A 25,167-nucleotide genomic window follows, 5' to 3' on the forward strand; every position below is an offset into this window, starting at 1 on the left:
ATGAGTTTTAATACTTTTGTGTGTTTTCATAATGCTGATTATCTTTTCACTTCCAGATTCAGGACTCCCTTGAGCATTTCTTGTAAGGCCAGTCTGTTGGTGACAAATTCCCTCAGTTTTTGCTCATCTTGGAAAAACAAAACATCGGTTCGAGCATCTTTTCATATATTTATTAACCACTAAGTTCCCTTTTTAATGAAATACCTACTTAAGTTTTCACCTGATTTTTATTGGGTTATTTGTCATTCTCTTATTGCTTTATGAGTTCTATACAAATTCTGGATACTATTCCTTTGTCAGCTATTTCTTTGTCCCATCTTTTTTTCTGTTTGTGACATTTCTTTTTCAAGAAAGTATTAATTAGTGTTTTAGGAACATTTTTGATTAAACATGTTTCCCGCTATGAGTTCTCAGAAATTTAAGAAATACACAAAGGAACCAGGTGGGAATTAAAATTCAGATCTCGCTTTATGACCTAAAATATAGAACTTTGCAGTAAAGCTAGATTAGAGAAGATAGCAAGGGCTTCTACCTACCTCTTCAAATTGAACTTACTCCCCCAGTCACTCTTGTGAAAACTGTAGAACTGGATGGTGGAGACTTCAAAGGGACAGGAAGTTCTGCAAAGATAAGCCAACCTCTTAAGAAGGAAGTAGTAACAGTGCATGCCACTTGCTAGCAAGCTTTAGACCAGGAGGACTTTATGTAATACTGTAGCATAGTGGTTAAGAGTACAGGCTTTGGCAGCAGACTGCCTGACTTGGAAACCAGGTAGAGCCTACTTAATATCTGCGCGACCTTGGACAAAGTACAGAACCTCTCCATGCCTCAGTTTTCTTACCTGTAAGATGGGGATTAATATGGCACCTGTCTTATAAGTTGTTATGAGGATTAAATGAGGTAACACATGTAAAATGCTCAGAATAGTGCCTAGGTCACAGTTAGCGCTCAAAAATTATTTGTAATATGATGATGGTGATGATGATGATGATGATGGAGATTATGTGGCACAGTCCTCCCGCCCACTAATATATGAGACATAGACCACTAAATTAAATCCCCTCAGTCCTCAGGGAGGGATATGGAAATAAGAGGGCAAGGAGAATAACCATTTCCCCTAACAACAATTAAGATGCTCTGTGGGCATTGAGAACACACGTGGCATAGTTCCCCCTTGACAGAATTTTCTAGAACCTTGCTATACTTTCTTATTCTCAAGCTTCAATATTCATACGGTTCACCTAGAATTCTTAAAATGAAGCGGGTTTGGGATGGAGATTGAGATTCTGCATTTCTTTTTTGAAAAAACTTTTAAATTTATTTTTAAATTTTCATTTTGTTTTATTTTAAGTTCTGGGATACATGTGCAGGATGTGCAGGCTCGTTACATAGGTAAACGTGTGCGATGGTGGTTTGCTGCACCTATCAACCCATCACCTAGGTATTAAGCCCCGCATGCACTAGCCATTTATCCTGATGCTCTCCCTCCCCTAACCCCTCCTGCAGGTCCCAGTGTGTGTTGTTCCCCTCTCTGTGTCCATGTGTCCTCATTCTTCAGCTCCCACTTATAAGTGAGAACATGTGGTGTTTAGTTTTCTGTTCCTGTATTAGTTTGCTGAGGATAATGTCTTCCAGCTCCATCCATGTCCCTGCAAAGGACATGATCTCATTCCTTTTTGTGGCCACATAATATTTCGTGGTGTATATGCACCACATTTTCTTTATCCAGTCTATTATTGATGGGCATTTGGGTTGATTCCACATCTTTTCTATTGTGAATAGTGCTGCAGTGAACATACATGTGCATGTATCTTTATAACAGAATGATTTATATTCCTTTGAAAATGGGATTGCTGGGTCAAATGGTATTTCTGGTTCTTGGTCTTTGAGGAATCGCCACACTGTCTTCCACAATGGTTGAACTAATTTGTATTCTCCCAAACAGTGTAAAAGCATTCCTATCTCTCCACAGCCTTGCCAGCATCTGTCGTTTCTTGACTTTTTAATAATCTCCATTCTGACTGGGGTGAGATGGTATCTCATTGTGGTTTTGATTTGCATTTCTCTAACAATCAGTGATGGTGAGCTTTTTTTTTATATGTTGTCCACAACATATAAAATTGCTTTTGACATTCTTTTGAGAAGTGTCTGTTCATGTCCTTTGCCCAATTTTTATGGGGTTGTTTCTTTTTTCTTGTAAATTTAAGTTCCTTGTAGATTCTGGATATTAGACCTTTGTCAGATGGATAGCTTGCAAAAATTTTCTCCCATTTTGTAGGTGGTCTGTTCATTCTGATGATAGTTTCTTTTGCTGTGCAGAAGCTCTTTAGTTTAATTAGACCCCATTTATCAATGTTTGCTTTTGTTGCGATTGCTTTTGACATTTTCGTCATGAAATCTTTGCCCATGCCTATGTCCTGAATGGTATTGCCTAGATTTTCTTCTAGGGTTTTTATAGTTTTGGGTTTTATATTTAAGTCTTTTATCCATTTTGAGTTAATTTTTGTATAAAGTGTAAGGAAGGGTCCAGTTTCAATTTTCTGCATATGGCTAGCCAGTTTTCCCAGCACCATTTATTAAATGGGGAACCCTTTCCCCATTGCTTGTTTTTGTCAGGTTTGTAAAAGATCAGATGGTTGTAGATGTGCAGTTTTATTTCTGAGATCTTTATTCTGTTCCATTGGTCTATGTATCTGTTTTGGTACCAGTAGCATGCTGTTTTGGTTACTGTAACCTTGTACTGTAGTTTGAAGTCAGGTAGTATGATGCCTCCAGCTTTGTTTCTTTGCTTAGGATTTTCTTGGCTATATGGGCTCTTTTTTAATTCGATATGAATTTTAAAATAGTTTTTTCTAATTTTGTGAAGAATGTCAATGGTAGCATAATGGGAATAGCATCAAATCTATAAATTACTTTGGGCAGTATGGCCATTTTCACGATATTGATTCCTCCTATCCATGAGCATGGAATGTTTTTCCATCTGCTTGTGTCCTCTTTAACTTCCTTGAGCAGTGGTTTGTAGTTCTCCTTGAAGAGGTCCTTCACTTCCCTTGTTAGCTGTATTCCTGGTTATTTTATTCTCTTTGTAGCAATTGCAAATGGGAATTCACTCATGATTTGGCTCTCTGCTTGTCTGTTGTTGGTGTATAGGAATACTTGTGATTTTGGCATATTGATTTTGTATCCTGAGACTTTGCTGAAGTTACTTATCAGCTTAAGAAGCTTTTAGGCTGAGATGACAGGGTTTTCTAGATATAGGATCATGTCATCTGCAAAGAGAAACAGTTTGACTTCCTCTATTCCTACTTGAATAGGCTTTATTTCTTTCTCTTGCCTGACTGACCTGGCCATAACTTCCAATACTATGTTGAATAGGAGTGCTGAGAGAGGGCGTCCTTGTCTTGTGCTGGTTTTCAAGGGGAATGCTTCCAGCTTCTTGCCCATAAAGTATGATATTGGCTGTGAGTTTGTCATAAATGACTCTTATTATTTTGAGGTATGTTCCATCAATACCTAATTTATTCAGTTTTTAACACGAAGGGATGTTGAATTTTATCAAAGGCCTTTTCTGTGTCTATTGAGATAATCATGTGTTTTTTGTCTTTAGTTCTGTTTATGTGGTGAATTACATTTATTGATTTGTATATATTGAACCAGGCTTGCATCCTGGGGATGAAGTGAACTTGATTGTGGTGCATAAGCTTTTTGATGTGCTGCTGGTTTCTATTTGCCAGTATTTTATTGAGGATTTTTGCATTGATGTCCATCAGGGATGTTAGCCTGATGTTTTCTTTTTTTTTAGTTGTATCTCTGCCAGGTTTTGGTATCAGGATGATGCTGGCCTCATAAAACGAGTTAGGGAGAAGTCCCTCCTTTTCAATTGTTTGGAATAGTTTCAGAAGAAATGGTACCAGCTCCTCTTTGTACCTCTGGTAGAATTCAGCTGGTAGGCTATTTAATACTGCCTCAATTTCAGAACTTGTTATTGATCTATTCAGGAATTCACCTTCTTCCTGGTTCAGTCTTGGGAGGGTGTATGTGTCTAGGAATTTATCCATTTCTTCTAGATTTTCTCGTTTATTTGCATAGAGGTGTCTATAAATAAATAATGTGTCTATAAATAATACTGTAAAGTATTCTCTGATGGTTGTTTGTATTTCTGTGGGGTCAGTGGTGATATCCCCTTTATAATTTTTTATTGTGTCTATTTGATTATTCTCCCTTTTATCCTTTATTAGTCTAGCTAGTAGTGTATTTTATTAACTGTTTCAAAAAAACAGCTCCTGGATTTGTTGATTTTTTAAGGTTTTTTTTTTTTGTGTGTGTGTATCTATCTCCTTCAGTTCCATTCTGATCTTGGTTATTTCTTGTCTTCTGCTAGCTTTGGGGTTTGTTTGCTCTTGGTTCTCTAGTTCTTTTAGTTGTGATATTAGGGTGTTGATTTGAGATCTTTCTAGCTTTTTGATGTGGGCATTTAGTGCTATAAATTTCCCTCTTAACGCTGCTTTAGCTGCGTCCCAGATATTCTGGTACGTTATCTCTTTGTTCTCATTGGTTTCAAAGAACTTCTTGATTTTTACCTTAAGTTCATGATTTGCCCAGGAGTCATTCAGGAGCACATTGTTCAATTTCCATGTAGTTGCTGTGGTTTTGAGTGAGTTTCTTAATCTTGAGTTCTTATTTGATTGTGCTGTGGTCTGAGAGACTGTTGGTTATGATTTCAGTTCTTTTGCCTTTGCTGAGGATTGTTTTACTTCCTGTTATGTGATTGATTTTAGAGTAAGTGCCATGTGGCACTGAGAAGAATGTATATTCTGTTGTTTATGGGTGGAGACTTCTGTAGATATCTATCAGATTCACTTGATCCAGAGCTGAGTTCAAGTCCTGAATATCCTTGTTAATTTTCTGTCTTGATGGTCTATCTAATATTGACAGTGGGTGATAAAGTCTCCCACTATTATTATCTGGGAATCTAAATCTCTTTGTAGGTCTCTAAGAACTTGTTTTATGAATCTGGGTGCTCTGGTACTGGGTGCATATGTATTTAGGATAGTTAGCTCTTCTTGTTGAATTGATCCTTTTACCATTGTATCATGCCCTTCTTTGTATTTTTTGATCTTTGTTGGTTTAAAGTCTGTTTTGTTAAAAACTAGAATTGTGGCCAGGTGCAGTGGCTCACGCCTGTAATCCCAGCACTTTGGGAGGCCGAGGTGGGGTGGATCATGACGTCAGGAGATCCAGACCATCCTGGCTAACATGGTGAAACCCCGTCTCTACTAAAAATACAAAAAATTGGCTGGGCATGGTGGCGGGCACCTGTAGTCCCAGTTGCTTGGGAGGCTGAGGCAGCAGAATGGCATGAACCTGGGAGGCGGAGCTTGCAGTGAGCTGAGATTGTGCCACTGCACTCCAGCCTGGGCGACAGAGCAAGGCTCCATCTCAAAAAAAAAAAAAACAAAAAAAAAACCAGAATTGCAACCCCTGCTTTTTACTGCTTTCCACTGCTTGGTAAATTTTCTTCCATCCCTTTGTTTTGAGCCTATATGTGCCTTTGCACATGAGACGGTTCTCTTGAATACAGCACACCACTGGGTCTTGACTGTTTATCCAGCTTGCCGTTCTGTGTCTTTTAATTGGGGCATTTAGCCCATTTACATTTAAGGTTCATATTTTCAGGTGTGAATTTGATTCTGTCATCAGGATGCTAGCTGGTTATTTCACAGACTTGTTTATGTGGTTGCTTCATAGTGTCATTGGTCTTTGTACTTCAGTATGTTTTTGTAGTGGCTGATAACAGTTTTTTCTTTCCATATTTAGTGCTTCCTTCAGGAGCTCTTGCAAGGCAGGCCTGGTAGCGACAAATTTCCTCAGTATTTGCTTGTCTGAAAAGGATCTTATTTCTCCTTCACTTATGAAGTTTAGTTTGGCCAGATAGGAAATTCTGGGTTGGAAATGGTTTTCTTTAAGAATGTTGAATATTGGCCCCCAATCTCTTCTGGCTTGTAAGGTTTCTGCAAAGAGGTCCACTGTTAGTCTGATGGGCTTCCCTTTGTAGGTGACCTGGCCTTTCTCTCTGGCTGTCCTTAACATTTTTTCCTTCATTTTGACCTTGGAGAACCTGATGATTATGTGTCTTGGGGTTGATCTTCTCATGGAGTATTTTACTGGAGTTCTCTGGATTTCCTGAATTTGAATGTTGGACCTGTCTTGTTAGGTTGGGGTAGTTCTGCTGGATGATATCCTGAAGTATGTTTTCCAACTTTGTTCCATTGTTCCCCTCTGTTTCAGGTACCCCAATTATTCGTTGGTTTGGTCTTTTTACATAATCCCATAGTTCTTGGAGCTTTTGTTTGTTCCTTTCATTCTTTTTGCTCTAATCTTGTCTGTCTTATTTCAGCAAGATAGTCTTCAAGTTCTGAAATTCTTTCCTCTGCTTGGTCTATTTTGTTATTGGTACTTGTGGTTGCATTGTGAAGTTCTCACGTTATGTTTTTCAGCTCCATCAGTATTAGGGGAACCCACCCCCAATATTTCAACATAGGTTCTTTCTATTTTCCATACGTGTCGGCTGGCTGAGAAATAAAGAGAGACCATACAAAGAGAGGAATTTTACAGCTGGGCCACTGGGGGTGACATCACATATCAGTAGGACTGTGATGCCCACCTGAGCCTCAAACCAGCAAGTTTTTATTAAGGGTTTCAAAAGAGGAGGGGGTGTAAGAACAGGGAGTAGGTACAAAGATCACATGCTTCAAAGGGCAAAAAGCAGAACTACTAATAAGGATCTAACAAAGATCACAAGGCAAAGGGCAAAAGCAGAACTATTGATAAAGGTCCAACAAAGATCACAAGGCAAAGGGCAAAAGCAAGAACCACTGATAAGGGTCTATTTTCAGCGGTGCACATGTTGTCTTGATAAACATCTTAAACAACAGAAAACAGGGTTTGAGAGCAGAGAACCAGTCTGACCACAAATCTACCAGGGTGGAGTTTCCCAACCCTAGTAAGCCTGAGGGTACTGCAGGAATCCAGGGCATATCTCAGTCCTTATCTCAACTGCACAAGACAGACATTCCCAGAGTGGCCGTTTATAGACCTCTCCCCAGGAGCACATTCCTTTCCCAGGGTATTAATATTAATATTCCTTGCTAGGAAAATAATTTAGCGATATCTCTCCTACTTGCACGTCCATTTATAGGCTCTCTGCAAGAAGAAAAATATGGCTCTTTTTGCCCGACCCCGCAGGCAGTCAGACCTTATGGTTGTCTTCCCTTGTTCCCTAAAAGTCGCTGTTATTCTGTTCTTTTTCAAGGTGCACTGCTTTCATATTGTTCAAACACATGTTTTACAATCAATTTGTACAGTTAACACAATTATCACAGTGGTCCTGAGGTGACATACATCCTCAGCTTACGAAGATAACAGGATTAAGAGATTAAAGACAGGCATAAGAAATTATAAAAGTATTATTTGGAAACTGATAAATGTCCATATTAAAATGAAATCTTCACAATTTATGTTCCTCTGCCGCAGCTCCAGCTGGTCCCTCCGTTCAGGGTCCCTGACTTCCCGCAACACATCGGGTCATTTCTGTTCCTCTCTAAAGTGGTTATTCTGGTAAACAGCTCCTGTGATGATTTATCATGGTTCTTAGCTTCTCTGCATTGGGTTAGAACATGGTTCTTTAGCTCAGTGAAGTTCATCATTACCCACGTTCTGAAGCCTACTTCTGTCAGTCCATCCATCTTGGCCTCCACCCAGTTCTGTGCCCTTGCTGGAGAGGTGTTATGATCACTTGGAGGAGAAGAGGCACTCTGGCTTTTTGAGCTTTCAGCATTTTTTTTGTTGATTCTTTCTCATCTTAATGAGTTTACCTAGCTTTGATCTTTGAGGCTGCCAACCTTTAGATGGGTTTTTTTGGGGACTTTTTTGTTGATGCTGTTGTTGCTGTTGCTTCCTGTTTGTTTTTCTTTTAACAGTCAGGCTACTCTTCCATAGGGCTGCTGCAGTTTGCTTGGGGTCCACTCCAGATCCTAGTCACCTGGGTCCCTCCTACACCTGGAGGTATCACCAATGGAGGCTGCAGAACAGCAAAGATGGCTTCCTGCCCCTTCCTCTGGGAGCTCTGTCCCAGAGGGGCACCAACCTGATGCCAGTGGGAATGCTCTTGTATAAAGTGTCTGGCGACCCCTGTTGGGGGGCTCTCACCCAGTCAGGAGGCATGGGATCAAGGACCCACTTAAGGAAGCACTCTGGCTGCCCCTTGGTGGAAGGGGTGCACTGTGCTGGGGAGAAATCTTACTCGTCCACACTGCCTGGATTCCTCAGAGCCAGCAGGGAGAAAGACTAAGTCTGCTGATCCATGGAGACTGTGGCTGCCCCTCCCCCCAGGGGCTCTGTTCCAGGGAGATCAGAGTTCTGTCCATAAACCCCTGGCTGGAGTTGCTGAAATTCCTGCAGCGAGGCCCCACCCAGTGAGGAGGGTTGGGTTAGGGTCCGGCCTAAAGAGGCAGTCTGGGCTGAGTGTGGTGGCTCACACCTGTAATTCCAGCACTTTGGGAGGCCGAGGTGGGTAGATCACCTGAGGTCAGGTGATATAACTGTGTCTCATGTTATATCACCTAGTAATGGACAAAGAAACAAAGACAGGGATTAAAGTTATGACTGGTATTACTCAGCTTTTCATCTGCTGTGTTGAAAGCCAACTTATCATTTTTCACATTATTGTATACATCTAAAAGACGTCATAAACGAAGACTGGAAGTGAAAACTGAAAAACTGAGAAAGTTTTATTTGTTGGAGGTAATGTGATTATGGTTGAAATTTTTATTTAATTTGTCTATTGTTATTGTTTTGTTTATGCAGTACAGAAAAGTCACAACTCTTTCTTTCTTAGCTAAATTCACATTACTCTCTGATGTGCAATGTTTTCCAAGCAAATTCCTGTTCCTCAGGAAATTTGAGCTAATGTGAACTCTGCTCTGCCTTCTAAAACAACACAGCAATAATTAGATGTCTTTAAACCTCTTAAGGAAAGATAATTGCTTAAGGAAAGATCACTGTCTTGGCTATAAAAAGTTCACTATGAATTTGTTCTCAATGTTAAACATATAGCAGAAAATGTTCTGTATCTTTTAATATTGCTTATTAAATGCTAGTAGAAAATTTACTTTTTGTCAAGGTTCTACCTCCAGTGACTCCCCAGCAAATGCCTATGTATAGAATGGTAAGAAAAAATGCTCTTTTTTAATCATTCATTTGAGTTTATTAGAAAATTTTGAGAGCTGGCAGCCAAGATGGCCGAATAGGAACAGCTCCAGTCTACAGCTCTGAGCGTGAGCGACGCAGAAGATGGGTGATTTCTGCATTTCCATCTGAGGTACCGGGTTCATCTCACTAGGGAGTGCCAGACAGTGGGCACAGGACAGTGGGTGCAGCGCACCGTGCGCAAGCGGAAGCAGGGTGAGGCATTGCCTCACTTGGGAAGTGCAAGGGGTCAGGGAGTTCCCTTTCCTAGTCAAAGAAAGGGGTGACAGACGGCACCTGGAAAATCGGGTCACTCCCACCCTCATACTGCGCTTTTCCGATGGGCTTAAAAAACGGCGCACCAGGAGATTATATCCCGCACATGGCTCAGAGGGTCCTACGCCCACAGAGTCTTGCTGATTGCTAGCACAGCAGTCTGAGATCAAACTGCAAGGCGGCAGCGAGGCTGGGGGAGGGGTGCCCGCCATTGCCCAGGCTTGCTTAGGTAAACAAAGCAGCCAGGAAGCTCGAACTGGGTGGAGCCCACCACAGCTCAAGGAGGCCTGCCTCCCTCTGTAGGCTCCACCTCTGGGGGCATGGCACAGACAAACAAAAAGACAGCAGTAACCTCTGCAGACTTAAATGTCCCTGTCTGACAGCTTTGAAGAGAGCAGTGGTTCTCCCAGCACACAACTGGAGATCTGAGAACAGGCAGACTGCCTCCTCAAGTGGGTCCCTGACCCCTGACCCCCGAGCAGCCTAACTGGGAGGCACCCCTAGTAGGGGCAGACTGACACCTCACACGGCCGGGTACTCCTCTGAGACAAAACTTCCAGAGGAACGTCAGACAGCAGCATTCGCAGTTCATGAAAATCCGCTGTTCTGCAGCCACTGCTGCTGATACCCAGGCAAACAGGGTCTGGAGTGGACCTCTAGCAAACTCCAACAGACCTGCAGCTGAGGTTCCTGTCTGTTAGAAGGAAAACTAACAAACAGAAAGGACATCCACACCAAAAACCCATCTGTACATCACCATCATCAAAGACCAAAAGTAGATAAAACCACAAAGATGGGGAAAAAACAGAGCAGAAAAACTGGAAACCCTAAAAAGCAGAGCACCTCTCCTCCTCCAAAGGAACGCAGTTCCTCACCAGCAACGGAACAAAGCTGGACAGAGAATGACTTTGACGAGTTGAGAGAAGAAGGCTTCAGATGATCAAACTACTCCGAGCTACAGGAGGAAATTCAAACCAAAGGCAAAGAAGTTAAAAACTTTGAAAAAAATTTAGACGAATGTATGACTAAAATAACCAATACACAGACATGCTTAAAGGAGCTGATGGAGCTGAAAGCCAAGTCTCGAGAACTACGTGAAGAATGCAGAAGCCTCAGGAGCCGATGTGATCAACTGGAAGAAAGGGTATCAGTGATGGAAGATGAAATGAATGAATGAAGTGAGAAGGGAAGTTTAGAGAAAAAAGAATAAAAAGAAACGAACAAAACCTCCAAGAAATATGGGACTATGTGAAAAGACCAAATCTACAACTGATTGGTGTATCTGAAAGTGACGGGGAGAATGGAACCAAGTTGGAAAACACTCTGCAGGATATTATCCAGGAGAACTTCCCCAATCTAGCAAGGCAGGCCAACATTCAGATTCAGGAAATAAAGAGAACGCCATAAAGATACTCCTCGAGAAGAGCAACTCCAAGACACGTAATTGTCAGATTCACCAAAGTTGAAATGAAGGCAAAAATGTTAAGGGCAGCCAGAGAGAAAGGTCAGGTTACCCACAAAGGGAAGCCCATCAGACTAACAGCGGATCTCTCGGCAGAAACTCTACAAGCCAGAAGACAGCGAGGGCCAATATTCAACATTCTTAAAGAAAAGAATTTTCAACCCAGAATTTCATATCCAGCCAAACTAAGCTTCATAAGTCAAGGAGAAATAAAATACTTTACAGACAAGCAAATGCTGAGAGATTTTGTCACCACCAGGCCTGCCCTAAAAGAGCTCCTGAAGGAAGCACTAAACATGGAAAGGAACAACCGGTACCAGCCACTGCAAAAACATGCCAAATTGTAAAGACCATCGAGGCTAGGAAGTAACTGCATCAACTAACGAGCAAAATAACCAGCTAACATCATAATGACAGGATCAAATTCACACATAACAGTATCAACCTTAAATGTAAATGGGCTAAATGCTCCAATTAAAAGACACAGACTGGCAAATTGGATAAAGAGTCAAGACCCATCAGTGTGCTGTATTCAGGAAACCCATCTCTTGTGCAGAGACACACATAGGCTCAAAATAAAAGGATGGAGGAAGATCTACCAAGCAAATGGAAAACAAAAAAAGGCAGGGGTTGCAATCCTAGTCTCTGATAAAACAGACTTTAAACCAACAAAGATCAAAAGAGACAAAGAAGGCCGTTACATAATGGTAAAGGGATCAATTCAACAAGAAGAGCTAACTATCCTAAATATATATGCACCCAATACATGAGCACCCAGATTCATAAAGCAAGTCCTGAGTGACCTACAAAGAGACTTAGACTCCCACACAATAATAATGGGAGACTTTAACACCCCACTGTCAGCATTAGGCAGATCAACGAGACAGAAAGTTAACAAGGATACTCAGGAATTGAACTCAGCTCTGCACCAAGCGGACCTAATAGACATCTACAGAACTCTCCACCCCAAATCAACAGAATATACATTTTTTTCAGCACCACACCACACCTATTCCAAAATTGACCACATAGTTGGAAGTAAAGCACTCCTCAGCAAATGTAAAACAACAGAAATTATAACAAACTGTCTCTCAGACCACAGTGCAGTCAAACCAGAACTCAGGATTAAGAAACTCACTCAAAATCGCTCAACTACATGGAAACAGAACAACCTGGTCCTGAATGACTACTGGGTACATAACGAAATGAAGGCAGAAATAAAGATGTTCTTTGAAACCAATGAGAACAAAGACACAACATACCAGAATCTCTGAGACACATTCAAAGCAGTGTGTAGAGGGAAATTTATAGCACTAAATGCCCACAAGAGAAGCAGGAAAGATCCAAAATTGACACCATAACATCACAATTAAAAGAACTAGAAAAGCAAGAGCAAACACATTCAAAAGCTAGCAGAAGGCAAAAAATAACTAAAATCAGAGCAGAACTGAAGGAAATAGAGACACAAAAGACCCTTCAAAAAGTTAATGAATCCAGGAGATGGTTTTTGGAAAGGATCAACAAAATTGATAGACCGCTAGCAAGACTAATAAAGAAGAAAAGAGAGAAGAATCAAATAGACGCAATAAAAAATGATAAAGGGGATATCACCACCGATCCCACAGAAATACAAACTACCATCAGAGAATACTACAAACACCTCTGCGCAAATAAACTAGAAAATCTAGAAGAAATGGATAAATTCCTCGACACATACACCCTCTCAAGACTAAACCAGGAAGAAGTTGAATCTCTGAATAGACCAATAACAGGCTCTGAAATTGTGGCAATAATCAATAGCTTACCAACCAAAAAGAGTCCAGGACCAGATGGATTCACAGCCGAATTCTACCAGAGGTACAAGGAGGAACTGGTACCATTCCTTCTGAAACTATTCCAATCAATAGAAAAAGAAGGAATCCTCCCTAACTCATTTTATGAGACCAGCATCATCCTGATACCAAAGCCGGGCAGAGACACAACCAAAAAAGAGAATTTTAGACCAATATCCTTGATGAACATTGATGCAAAAATCCTCAATAAAATACTGGCAAACCGAATCCAGCAGCACATCAAAAAGCTTATCCACCATGATCAAGTGGGCTTCATCCCTGGGATGCAAGGCTGGTTCAATATGCACAAATCAATAAATGTAATCCGGCATATAAACAGAACCAAAGACAAAAACCACATGATTATCTCAATAGATGCAGAAAAGACCTTTGACAAATTCAACAACCCTTCATGCTAAAAACTCTCAATAAATTAGGTATTGATGGGACGTATCTCAAAATAATAAGAGCTATCTATGACAAACCCACAGCCAATATCATACTGAATGGGCAAAAACAGGAAGCATTCCCTTTGAAAACTGGCAGAAGACAGGGATGCCCTCTCTCACCACTCCTATTCAACATAGTGGTGGAAGTTCTGGCCAGGGCAATTAGGCAGGAGAAGGAAATAAAGGCTATTCAATTAGGAAAAGAGGAAGTCAAATTGTCCCTGTTTGCAGATGACATGATTGTATATCTAGAAAACCCCATTGTCTCAGCCCAAAATCTCCTTAAGCTGATAAGTAACTTCAGCAAAGTCTCAGGATACAAAATCAATGTACAAAAATCACAAGCATTCTTATACACCAATAACAGACAAACAAAGAGCCAAATCATGAGTGAACTCCCATTCACAATTGCTTCAAAGAGAATAAAATACCTAGGAATCCAACTTACAAGGGACGTGAAGGACCTCTTCAAGGAGAACTACAAACCACTGCTCAATGAAATAAAAGAGGATACAAACAAATGGAAGAACATTCCATGCTCATGGGTAGGAAGAATCAGTATTGTGAAAATGGCCATACTGCCCAAGGTAATTTATAGATTCAATGCCATCCCCATCAAGCTAACAATGACTTTCTTCACAGAATTGGAAAAAATTTTAAAGTTCGTATGGAACCAAAAAAGAGCCCGCATTGCCAAGTCAATCCTAAGCCAAAAGAACAAAGCTGGAGGCATCATGCTACCTGACTTCAAACTATACTACAAGGCTACAATAACCAAAACAGCATGGTACTGGTACCAAAACAGAGATATAGATCAATGGAATGGAACAGAGCTCTCAGAAATAACACCGCATATCTACAACTATCTGATCTTTGACAAACCTGAGAAAAACAAGCAATGGGGAAAGGATTCCCTATTTAATAAATGGTGGCGGGAAAACTGGCTAGCCATATGTAGAAAGCTGAAACTGGATCCCTTCCTTACACCTTATACAAAAATTAATTCAAGATGGATTAAAGACTTAAATGTTAGACATAAAACCATAAAAACCCTAGAAGAAAACCTAGGCATTACCATTCAGGACATAGGCATGGGCAAGGACTTCATGTCTAAAACACCAAAAGCAATGGCAACAAAAACCAAAATTGAGAAATGGGATCTAATTAAATTAAAGAGCTTCTGCACAGCAAAAGAAACTACCATCAGAGTGAACAGGCAACCTACAAAATGGGAGAAAATTTTCGCAACCTACTCATCTGACAAAGGGCTAATATCCAGAATCTACAATGAACTCCAACAAATTTACAAGAAAAAAACAAAGAACCCCATCAAAAAGTGGGCGAAGGACATGAACAGACACTTCTCAAAAGAAGACATTTATGCAGCCAAAAAACACATGAAAAAATGCTCACCATCACTGGCCATCAGAGAAATGCAAATCAAAACCACAATGAGATACCATCTCACACCAGTTAGAATGGCAATCATTAAAAAGTCAGGAAACAACAGGTGCTGGAGAGGATGTGGAGAAATAGGAACACTTTTACACTGTTGGTGGGACTGTAAACTAGTTCAACCATTGTGGAAGTCAGTGTGGCGATTCCTCAGGGATCTAGAACTAGAAATACCATTTGACCCAGCCATCCCATTACTGGGTATATACCCAAAGGTCTATAAATCATGCTGCTATAAAGACACATGTACACATATGTTTATTGTGGCACTATTCACAATAGCGAAGACTTGGAACCAACCCAGATGTCCAACAATGATAGACTGGATTAAGAAAATGTGGCACATATACACCATGGAATACTATGCAGCCATAAAAAATGATGAGTTCATGTCCTTTGTAGGGACATGGATGAAATTGGAAATCATCATTCTCAGTAAAGTATCGCAAGGACAAAAAACCAAACACCGCATGTTCTCACTCATAGGTGGGAATTGAACAATGAGAACACATGGACACAGGAAGGGGAACCTCACACTCTGGGGACTGTTGTGGGGTGGGGGCAGGGGGGAGGGATAGCATTAGGAGATATACCTAATGCTAAATGACGAGTTAATGGGTGCAGCACACCAGCGTGGCACATGTATACATATGTAACTAACCTGCACATTGTGCACATGTACCCTAAAACTTAAAGTATAATAATAATAAAATAAAAAAAGAATACTTGGAATCAATTACACCCAATTGCTGTTAAATTTCTCCAATTTATCATGCTATACCTTGCATGAGTAGTCAAAGAGGACATAGTATACAAAGTATGTAACACAAAGATAGTTTGAGTAATACGGTGGAAAGACTATATCACAAGATTGGAAACACCCTGGGATCAAGATCAAATTCTAATGATTTGCACACCTATCGGACCTTGTGGTGTAACACATGGATTATGCATTATGTGTTAGAAATGGTTTGTGAAGGAATTCATCAATTTTGTAGCTTGTTTTATTTAGGCTCTGCACAGAGCATCTATACTGTATGATTGTTCACTTTATCTCATGCAGCTGTTTGCTAGAGAACCATAAAGAAGGGTTTTGAAAACATTTTTTTTTTGAGATGGAGTTTCACTCTGTCACCCAGGCTGGAGTGAAGTGGCACGATGTCGGTTCACTGCAACCTCTGCCCCCCGGGTTCAAGCAATTCTCTTGCCTCAGCCTCCCAGGTAGCTGGGGTTACAGGCGTTTGACACCACGCCAGGCTAATTTTTTTATTTTTAGTAGAGATGGGGTTTCGCCATGTTGGCCAGGCTGGTCTTGAACTCCTGACCTCAGGTGATCCGCCCGCCTTGGCCTCCCAAAGTGCTAGAATTACAGGTGTGAGGCACTGCACCCGGCCAGAAAAGCCTCTTTTAAGATATCAAGAGTTGGATATATGGTTACAACTACGAACAGAAAAAAATTATACAGATATTTTTAAATGGAAGGTAATCCATCCACATTCTTTTCTTGCATTGGAAAAAATGGCAGCTCTCTGAAAAATAATATAGCACATGCCTTGTGAGATGGCTAACAGGAATAAAGAAAGGAACCCTGGAAATGGGGATGAAAAGAGATGCACAGAAGTGGAATAGTCAAGAGAAAGCTGCTTCAGAATTAATAGATAATCCAAAATAGGAATTATCAACATGCACATAATAGAGATTCAAGTATTAATATGGTTTAGTTTAGGTTACATTCTTGGTTTATTCTAAGAGTTATGAACTACTGTTTGCTGCTGGTTTTTCTCCCCTTCTGAAGGATTTTATTGTTGTCTCATTTTGTTTTGTTTTATTTGCCATTTTGCTGTTTGGGATCACTTCTAGTCTATATTAATCAGGTTTAAAAAGTTGAACTGATTTTGCTGTTATCGTATAAAGCTTCTAATGGGAGACATTGTTAATACAGATAGAATATCTGGAATTTTTCTGATTCCAACTTTCTTTTAACTCATTTTTAGTTTATTGTTTATATTCTGCTTATTTGGCAAATTTTCATGATTTAAAATTTTTCTTAGTTAAAAATTGTTTGTAATCACTAGTTCTATTTGTAGCTTCAGTGCACTGCATAAATTTTATGCAATACAATACAGGTAATGGAAACTCTGAAGTCATTTAGTTGCTCCAGCCACACACCAATTTGCTCATGTTGTTTTTGCTGTTGGTCCATTCCAGAAAATGGTAAATATACAGGAACATACAGAGGATAACAAATATTCATGTTTCTGATACATCTCAAATTGTACGTGTCCAAAACTGTACCCTTGATCTCCCCAAAGCTGTTCTTGTAGCCTTCCCAATCACAGCTGATGACATCTCCATCCTTCCAGTTGCTCAGGCCAAAAGCCTTGCAGTCCTCCTTAATACATCTTTCTTTCACTCCACATACAATTCATGAGCAAATGCAATGGCCTTTATTTTCAGAATGCATCCTAACTTTTTCCTAATCCATTTTCTTTCACCTGGGTCACTGCAGTAGCCTCCTACCTGGGCTCCCTGCTTCTGCCCTTGCTCCCTACAGTGTTCTTCACACTGCAGCCAGAGTGATTGGCTTACAGTTTAAGTCAAATCAAGCAACTTCATTGCAATTGCCCCCACTTCCCCCAGAGCAAAAGCCAAGATCCTCCATGCTTCCTCTCTGCTTCCATCTCCTGACACTCCTGCCTTGCTTAGTTCTTTCTAGGCACAGGGCTACTCGGTATATATTCTTGAAGTAAGGCAGGAACAACCCATGTTTGTATTAAAGGACATTGAGGTTGTCTCCCCGGTTCACTTTTCAACTCACTTTAATGTGACTTCTATCCCCACTGTTCCACTAAACTGCTAATGTAAAGGTCTCTAATGACTTTCATGTGACTGAATCTAATAGCTACTTCTCTGTCCTTGTCTTACTTAGTCCTTCTCTCTTATCACTCAACTAGCACATATTCTAATTCTAGGAATATGACAATAATTAAAAGAAACAAAAACCCATGTCCCTGTGGGATGTACATTCTAGTGGAGGGAAGAAATAAATAAGGTGACAAGTGCTATGGAGAAAATTGCAGCAGGGAAGAAGAATTAAGAGTATTGGAGTAGGTTTCCATTTTAAATAGGCTGGTCAGTGGGAACTCTGTTGAAAAGGTGACTCAGTCTTGAGTAGAATTTTTTTTTTTTGAGACAGAGTCTTGCTCTGTTGCCCAGGCTGGAGTGCAGTGGCACAATCTCGACTCACTGCAAGCTCCACCCCTTGGGTTCACGCCATTCTCCTGCCTCAGCCTCCCGAGTAGCTGGGACTACAGGCACCTGCCACCACGCCTGGCTAATTTTTTAATATTTTTAGTAGAGATGGGGTTTCACCGTGTTAGGCAGGATGGTCTCAATCTCCTGACCTCGTGATCTGCCTGCCTCGGCCTCCCAAAGTGCTGGGATTACAGGTGTAAGCCACCGTGCCTGGCCTTGAGTAGAAATTTTAAAGAGTCAAGTGGAAGGAGCAAGTCAAGTGGAAGAGCATTCCAGGAGAGGGAATAATCAGTGCAAACACCTTGAAGTAAGAGTGTGCTGAGAGAAAGAATGGATGAAATCAACTAGGGGTGAGTGGAGAATGAGCCCAAGGGTCGTCTGTCACTGGGGCAAGGAAATGAGAAGGAACCTGCAAAAGAGGTGTAAAAGGAGTGGCCAGTGAGAGAGGAGGAAACACTCTCCCTTCCTAGAGTTAGAAACACCATTTTCTCTTAGTTTTCCTCCTACCTCATATCTCTTTTGAGTCCTGTTTGTGGACTTCTCTATACATCCTCTATAATAATATACTGTATGTGCCAGTTAGTTTCCAGAAGAGGATTAGAGTATAATATGATACTAGGTGTGCATGTATGTTAGAACTATGAGTGAACCCAAGCCCAGAAAAAATAGACTTAGTAAGAATTTAAGGTAGAAGGAGTAGAACTGAGATACTCCACAGGTCAGGGTCCAAGTACCAAAGGAGTGTGGTAGATTCCAGGTTAGGCATCAGTAACCAAAGTCCATTTATTAGTATAACAGGGCTTGAGGCAAAAAGTATGGGTTGCAGAAAAAACTATGAAGGGCTACGTAAAAAGCCAGGATATTTCAGATTCTTTCCAAATAATGGTGAACAGAACAGGGCCCATTTCCCAGGGAGAGAAGCTGACAGGAATCAGGTAAAAAGTAGACCCTAGCATTGACTTGACTACAGAATGAGAACCCCACTCCTCAGGCATGAATAACTATGGACCCAGGTGGACTGAAGGAGGTATATTCACCTAGGTTTCCTAAAAGGACTAGGTGCTCAGTCTAGTCACCACATGGGGCTATTCCAGGGTGTACTATCTGATAGCATCACAGAAGTAGACCAAGATCTTCATCCTCAGGCAAGAGCAATTTCAAGGATTTCTAGGCAGCACTGGTTTGTAAGGCAAGAGGTCTTGGTACCTTGCTCACTTAGGCCCTTTGTTTGATACTGCAGAAGTGGCATCCCTGCACACTGAAGATAGCTAGGAACTGCTTCCAAATTGCTGGCATGGGGCTGAGACAGGAGGAAGGACTGGAAAACTTAAATGTTACTATCAACTAAAATTCTTTTAACTTCATTTTCACTTCTCATCCATTCTATATATATGTGGGTATTTTTTTAAGATCCAAGTGCTAGACTCTGTTAACCTTCCTCTTATTCAGTTGGGACCCTATCTCTAGTCTGTCGAGAAAATTAATGTTTCTGATTATATTTAATATATTCATTATCCTTTCCAATGTGTATGTTATTCACATGCTCAGTGAACATGTCCTCTACAACATTTTCATTGATAGATGAAGATGAACAAGAAGATCAAGAACATAACCCTGTAGTGTATCACCAGAAACCTCTCAGCAGGTCAACATATTAACCCTTAGCCTTTGGTTATGAGTCATTTGAACAGTTTCTAATTTACCCAGTTGTTCTTAAGTAAGCCCATATTGCCTCAATCAGTGAGGGAGAAGTGAGGGAAAAGATCAAGAGGAGGAAGCAGTAGGCTTGGTAAGCCATGCCAAGGAGTTTACACACTATCTACAGTCAATGAGGGTCCATTGAATGGTTTTAAACAGTGGAGGGAGATGGTCACAGTCTTATATTAATGGGTCTGTGCAACCTCCTTGGTTTGTTCTTCATTAATTGCTATTCTTTCATCTTTTGAATATAATTTAAAATCTGAGCTCATAAAGTAACTAGAAGAGTAAAACAAACTAAAGAGATGTCAAATGCCTTTCTAGTTCCACCTACCTCCTTGACCTGATGTGCTTGCGCTTCCTTCACTACTTTCATCTGGCAAATTTCTATACATCCTTCACATTTAACCTGTAGATCGCCATATCAAATCATATGTTCATACTAAAGTATTTCATGAAAGATACACACATACCAGTATATATTTAACATGTTCCATGTCCACCTACAAACTTCCTTTCTTTTTCCTATGAGTATTATTGGCCTTGAGATGTTGGAGTTCTGTCTTGAAAAGAGTCATTTGTAGGCCTTACTTTGTGGCTAATTCATCCCTGCTTTTCAATAACTATTCTTTAGGTTTTCCACACTCTTTGGTCTCTCACACTTTATCACTAGCAGCCCCTTCACAGATACATTTTCGTCTTTTTCTTTGCATCTGGCATTTAGCATTCCTTTCAATTGATGCTTATTAAATATTAATATAATATTTACTCTAGGGGGCTACTTGTTCTCATGGTACTATTGTATTAGGAGAGCAATTAAATACTAATTAATTTTTAACTGATTGTTTTCTTTTACAATTCATAGGTTCCAACTCCATTGGGAGCTCCTTCTCTAATGGCACCTCAACCCATGATTCATACCCAGCAAGGCCTAAGGACCAGTAGTCCTTCCACTCCATCCCCAGAACATCAGGTACGTTTGGGCTGTTGTTGCTAAGGGCCTTGGCAGAGATAGGCAGTCACTGGAGGCAGGATCAGTGTTATAATGGAGTTTTGCAACATAGCCATCTTTTGTGTACTGTTGGTCTCTCATAGAAGAAAGCATAATTCTAACATTTTCATCATCATAGAAAGACACAGAACTGTGCAGACCTGGTGCAGACCTCTATAAACTTGTGTTGTTAAGCCTCAACTGGCTTCTTATATTTATTCAGCCATCCTTTTATTCATTCATTTGTTTATTCAGTCAACAAACCCAACTGTGATTAGTATTGGAGAAGTGGCTAACTCAGTCTGGAGATTTCAAGGATGACTTACCAGAGAACTGATACTTAAGTTTAATGATAAGATTTAAAAATAGACAGAGAGTTAACAGAGTGAGAAAGCGTGCTCCAGATAAACACAGACACAGAGAGGGAAGCACAAAGCACCATGGGAACTCAAAGAACGGAATAATTAATTTAGCAAAGGAAGCTTTCAAGTACTGAATGATAAAGAAGATTTCAAATAGTAGATGTATAGCGGATAGAAGAAGTTTGGCATTACAGGCAGAAAGAATAGGTTGAACAAAGAAGTGGAAGTAGGCAGTGGTAATATGAATGAGTATAGCTGAAGTGTATGGGAGAGTGTCATGATCCAGGTGTCCATTGTCTCAGAGTATTGTTTTCTAGAAGACTTTACAAGGTTTCTTCTTTCAGTCTTCAGCTGATGTGCTGAGCCCCCTGATACCTGAACATTTGTTTTAGGAGGAGTGACAAAGCTTCAGGTGTTAGATAATGAGAAAAATGACGAGAGTTTTGTATTAAAATACTTGTAATTTATTTCATAACTACAAATAAAAATATGTATAAATGATTAAATATTTACAGATCTGTCTCTCATTCAGACGCAGTCCAAGTAGAGGTCCCAAAGCAAAAAGATTCAGATTCAGAAGTGAGTAAAAAGATCTTTCAACAGGCTGAACTGAATCCTCCACATCTTCCAAGTAAAATAAACGTTTACTTGGAAGACATTCAATACTCTTGAAATTCTTTAATTTGACGTTTGGAGGTTATGTACTCTATTTTTCTTATTTTAATGGTTAATAATTCACCTAACCCACTCTAGTCTTCCAACCACACCCCTTCCCTAACAAGTTCCTAAAAGCACGTGTGTCAGCCCGGTGCAGTGGCCCAAGCTTGTAATCCCAGCACTTTGGGAGGTTGAGGTGGCAGGAGGATGACTTGAAGCCAGGAGTTTGGACCAGCCTGGGCAACATTGCGAGGCCCCATCTCTACAAAATTACAAAATAAAAAAATTAGCTGGATATAGTGGCATACACCCATACTCCTAGCCACTCGGGAGGCTGAGGCAAGAGGACTGCTTGAGCCCAGGAGTTTGAGGCTGCAGTGAGCTATGATTGCACCATTGCACTCCAGCCTGGGTGACAGAGAGAGACCCTGTCTCTAAAAAAAAGCACATATGCCATGTGTCATACAGGCACAGTTCTGGGCCCTCTGAGTGCCCTCAGTAGCCACAGTACAAGCCTTACTTCATACCAGGTGTTCTTCAGTTGTTTGGCCCCTTTAGGGACTGCTACAGATCTAGTCATGACTCTCATCTAATCCAGAGCCAGGTCCCTAGGTAAAATCTCAGGACTTCATCCCCTGAAGACTGCCATGGAGTGACAATTCGCTTCCTTCCTGTCCTCATAGCAAGGCTGATGGCATCATTTTGCTGAAATTGATTTCCTGAGCAGACTCTCCAGACTCCCAGCATGTAATTGCTGTAGCTGCTCTCTAAGTAACAGCAAGAGCAATGGTTGCCTATGATTCCTTGTCTTGGGCAGGGAGTGTGATCCCTGAGTAACTAACATAAACTCACCTTGCCATGGGAAATTTCATCAAGTATTCTGGTCTCTGCTGGCTTGGCTTTCTTGAAACTGTAATGTGCCCACACACCGTTATTTTTGAGCCATCATCTGTATCACAAATAAACAGAGACTACAATATGTGAAAGGTGATGAATTTTCTAGAGATTAGCAATTCCAAAATCCTCTTTAGGAAGAGGAAATGGAGGCCCTAAGAGAGATGACTTCCAAGGTTTCTTGGCTCCAAATCCAGAATTTTTTCCAATGTGTAGGCAAAAGCAGGTCTTCCATGCAAGATGGAGTCCCACTACACTTAGTGTCTCTGGCACTTAGCATTAACTGTCTTGCCCAGCTAGGTGGTTTTTCATGTGAGTGTCTTAGTTTCTTAACTAGATTTATTATCTCCAGTTATACATTGCATCGGATTCTTCTAGTGTAATTTATCTTCACTACCTCAATGTTGAGCACATTGTACATGCTCCACAAACATTTGTTGCTTGATTCACACAGTCAATAAATAATGATCAAGCAATAAATATTGATCAACTTGATCAATAAATAATGATCAGTTATCAAGCTCAGTGTGAGGCCCAGAGAAGCAAAGGCAAGAGAAACAAGTCCCTACCCTTAAGTATTTATAGGCTGATAGAGGCACTCATCTCAGCTTCTCCTTTTCTTTGGTACTGACATCAGACATTTTAGAGCCAAGTTGAAAAGAGTTGGCCATATTTTTGGGCTTTCATGTTTCAAGGCATTTCAACATATCCACAAATAGCAGGCCCAGTGAGCTGTGCAATATCATGGGGCTCCAATGTTTTAGGAGTTAGTCCTGAGCCAGACTGAATGCTCTCTCTTATCTGTATATGTGAAGAATAGCCCTTCTTCCTCCCCAGGAGGCTGTGAGGGATTTAAAACAGATGTCTATCTGAGGGACCCTGCAGATCTCCCATGCTATGAGCAGGCTGTGTGATTTCTCCCCATCATGAGGCCATTATCATGACATGTTGTGGCTCATGTCTCAAACCCCAGAGTTTCTTATTCTGTGCCATATCCATGCCTTTCAATTATCAGGACAGTAGCTGAAATTTATTGAGGGCTTACTAGGTACTGGGCACAGTATCAAGTATGTTATTATGTGTAATTCCATTCAATCTACTTAATAATATGTGCCCAAAACCCTGTTATTATGGTTATTTTACAATGGAGAAAACTGAGACAGTGTTAAAGTAACTAACCTAATATCCCATAGCCAATAAATAATCAAGCTTGACTGCAAAGTGCATGCTCTTAGCCTTAACCATTGTGCTGGAAATGCACCATCTCTCCCAATTATTATACAGGAAAACTTGTGACTGGGAATTTACCATGGCTTATACTGAAGGTCTTCATGTATCCTAAGGAGTCCGGCCCAAAGGAGATTCAGGAACATGAAAGCAGAGTTTGAACCTTTTTACATCCATGCTTTTTATTGGGTTTGGTTGGAAAGGAAGAGCTTGGGTGGACATAGGGGCAGAGGGATTTGGAGGGTGTAATTACTCACCTTGGGGCCCAAGATCAGGTTTTCTAAATTGAGAATTGCATAGTTACAGAAGGAACCCGGAGGATCCAGTGGGATCTAGGGACAACCATGGGATGCAGAATTAGTACTAGTGCCCTGATGACTCACCAGAGGTCGTAGTCAAAATGTATTAGCACTAGAAGTGAGTCTGGAGATCCTCTAGTCCAAAGCTCACATTTCACATGTGAGGACACTGAGCTAGATAGGTGAAGACACTTGTCTAATGAGGCACAGCCTGTTAAATGACAGGGTTAAACTAGAACCCAAGTTCTAGGGCCTATTACACAGTGGCAAGCCTAGAAATGGATTCTGGAAATAAAGCAGGGTAATGTCTGGGAGTCCCCAGGGCCATCATTCTGGCAGATGAGGTGGTGGGGCGGGGGTTGCAGAAGGGTTAGTTCCCTGAACAAAGGACCTCTCCACATCACCTTGGATAAATAACATCAGTCCCAGGAAAAAGGAAATCACATTGCCACATTTTACCTTGTCTAGGAAAATCCTACCTTGTCCTCTCTTGTATAAACAGAGCAAAAACACTGAAGATACAATAACAATACACAGTGAGAACACTACCAGCACACTCAACAACCCAGGGTAGTGAGTATGGAGGCCCATTGGCATGTCTGGAAATAGAATACACATGTATTCTGACTTACTAGGAAATAGCCCCAAGAGGCTGGGGTGGCTTAGCATGCAGGAGCACTATCACAGTTGAGTGCCCTCCAGGGGAGTTCCAAAGCCCCTAGGGGAAACTGCACTTTCTGCTCTCAGAAGTCAGGATTAGAAACTGAATCAGAAGGTCGAGCAGAGGCTGTCTCAGAACATCCTGAAATGCTTGGCATCTCTCTGAAGGCCTTGGGCTCTTTCCCAGTGGGCTTCCTGGGAGGAAATGACCCCAGTGACCAGGCTCAGGAAAAAGGAGACACATTCCCCCAGCCTCAGGATTTGCAGCTCTTCAGAGTAATTTCAGAGGCTTGTGGAGATTGGGACAGAACCTGTTACCTGCACAAAGCTTCCAGGCAAAGATGGAGTGAGAGTTGTTGTGGGTTCCCGGCTGTACAAATTTAAGTCAACTCTTGGTTATCTGG

General features: G+C 40.9%; 1 protein-coding gene across 1 annotated transcript in view; it reads left to right on the top strand.

Moving 5' to 3' along the window:
• LOC117977549 (phosphatidylinositol-binding clathrin assembly protein-like) overlaps window positions 1-20,670 on the top strand; it is a 69,812-nt gene extending 49,142 nt beyond the window's left edge. Inside the window, exon 6 of the mRNA XM_063601594.1 lies at window positions 20,539-20,670. Coding sequence (XP_063457664.1) covers window positions 20,539-20,670 — 132 coding nt within the window. The remainder of the gene's footprint in view (window positions 1-20,538) is intronic.
• Window positions 20,671-25,167: the final 4,497 nt, after the last annotated feature.

The sequence above is a fragment of the Pan paniscus genome, chromosome X (assembly GCF_029289425.2).
Source record: "Pan paniscus chromosome X, NHGRI_mPanPan1-v2.0_pri, whole genome shotgun sequence".
NCBI lineage: Eukaryota > Metazoa > Chordata > Mammalia > Primates > Hominidae > Pan > Pan paniscus.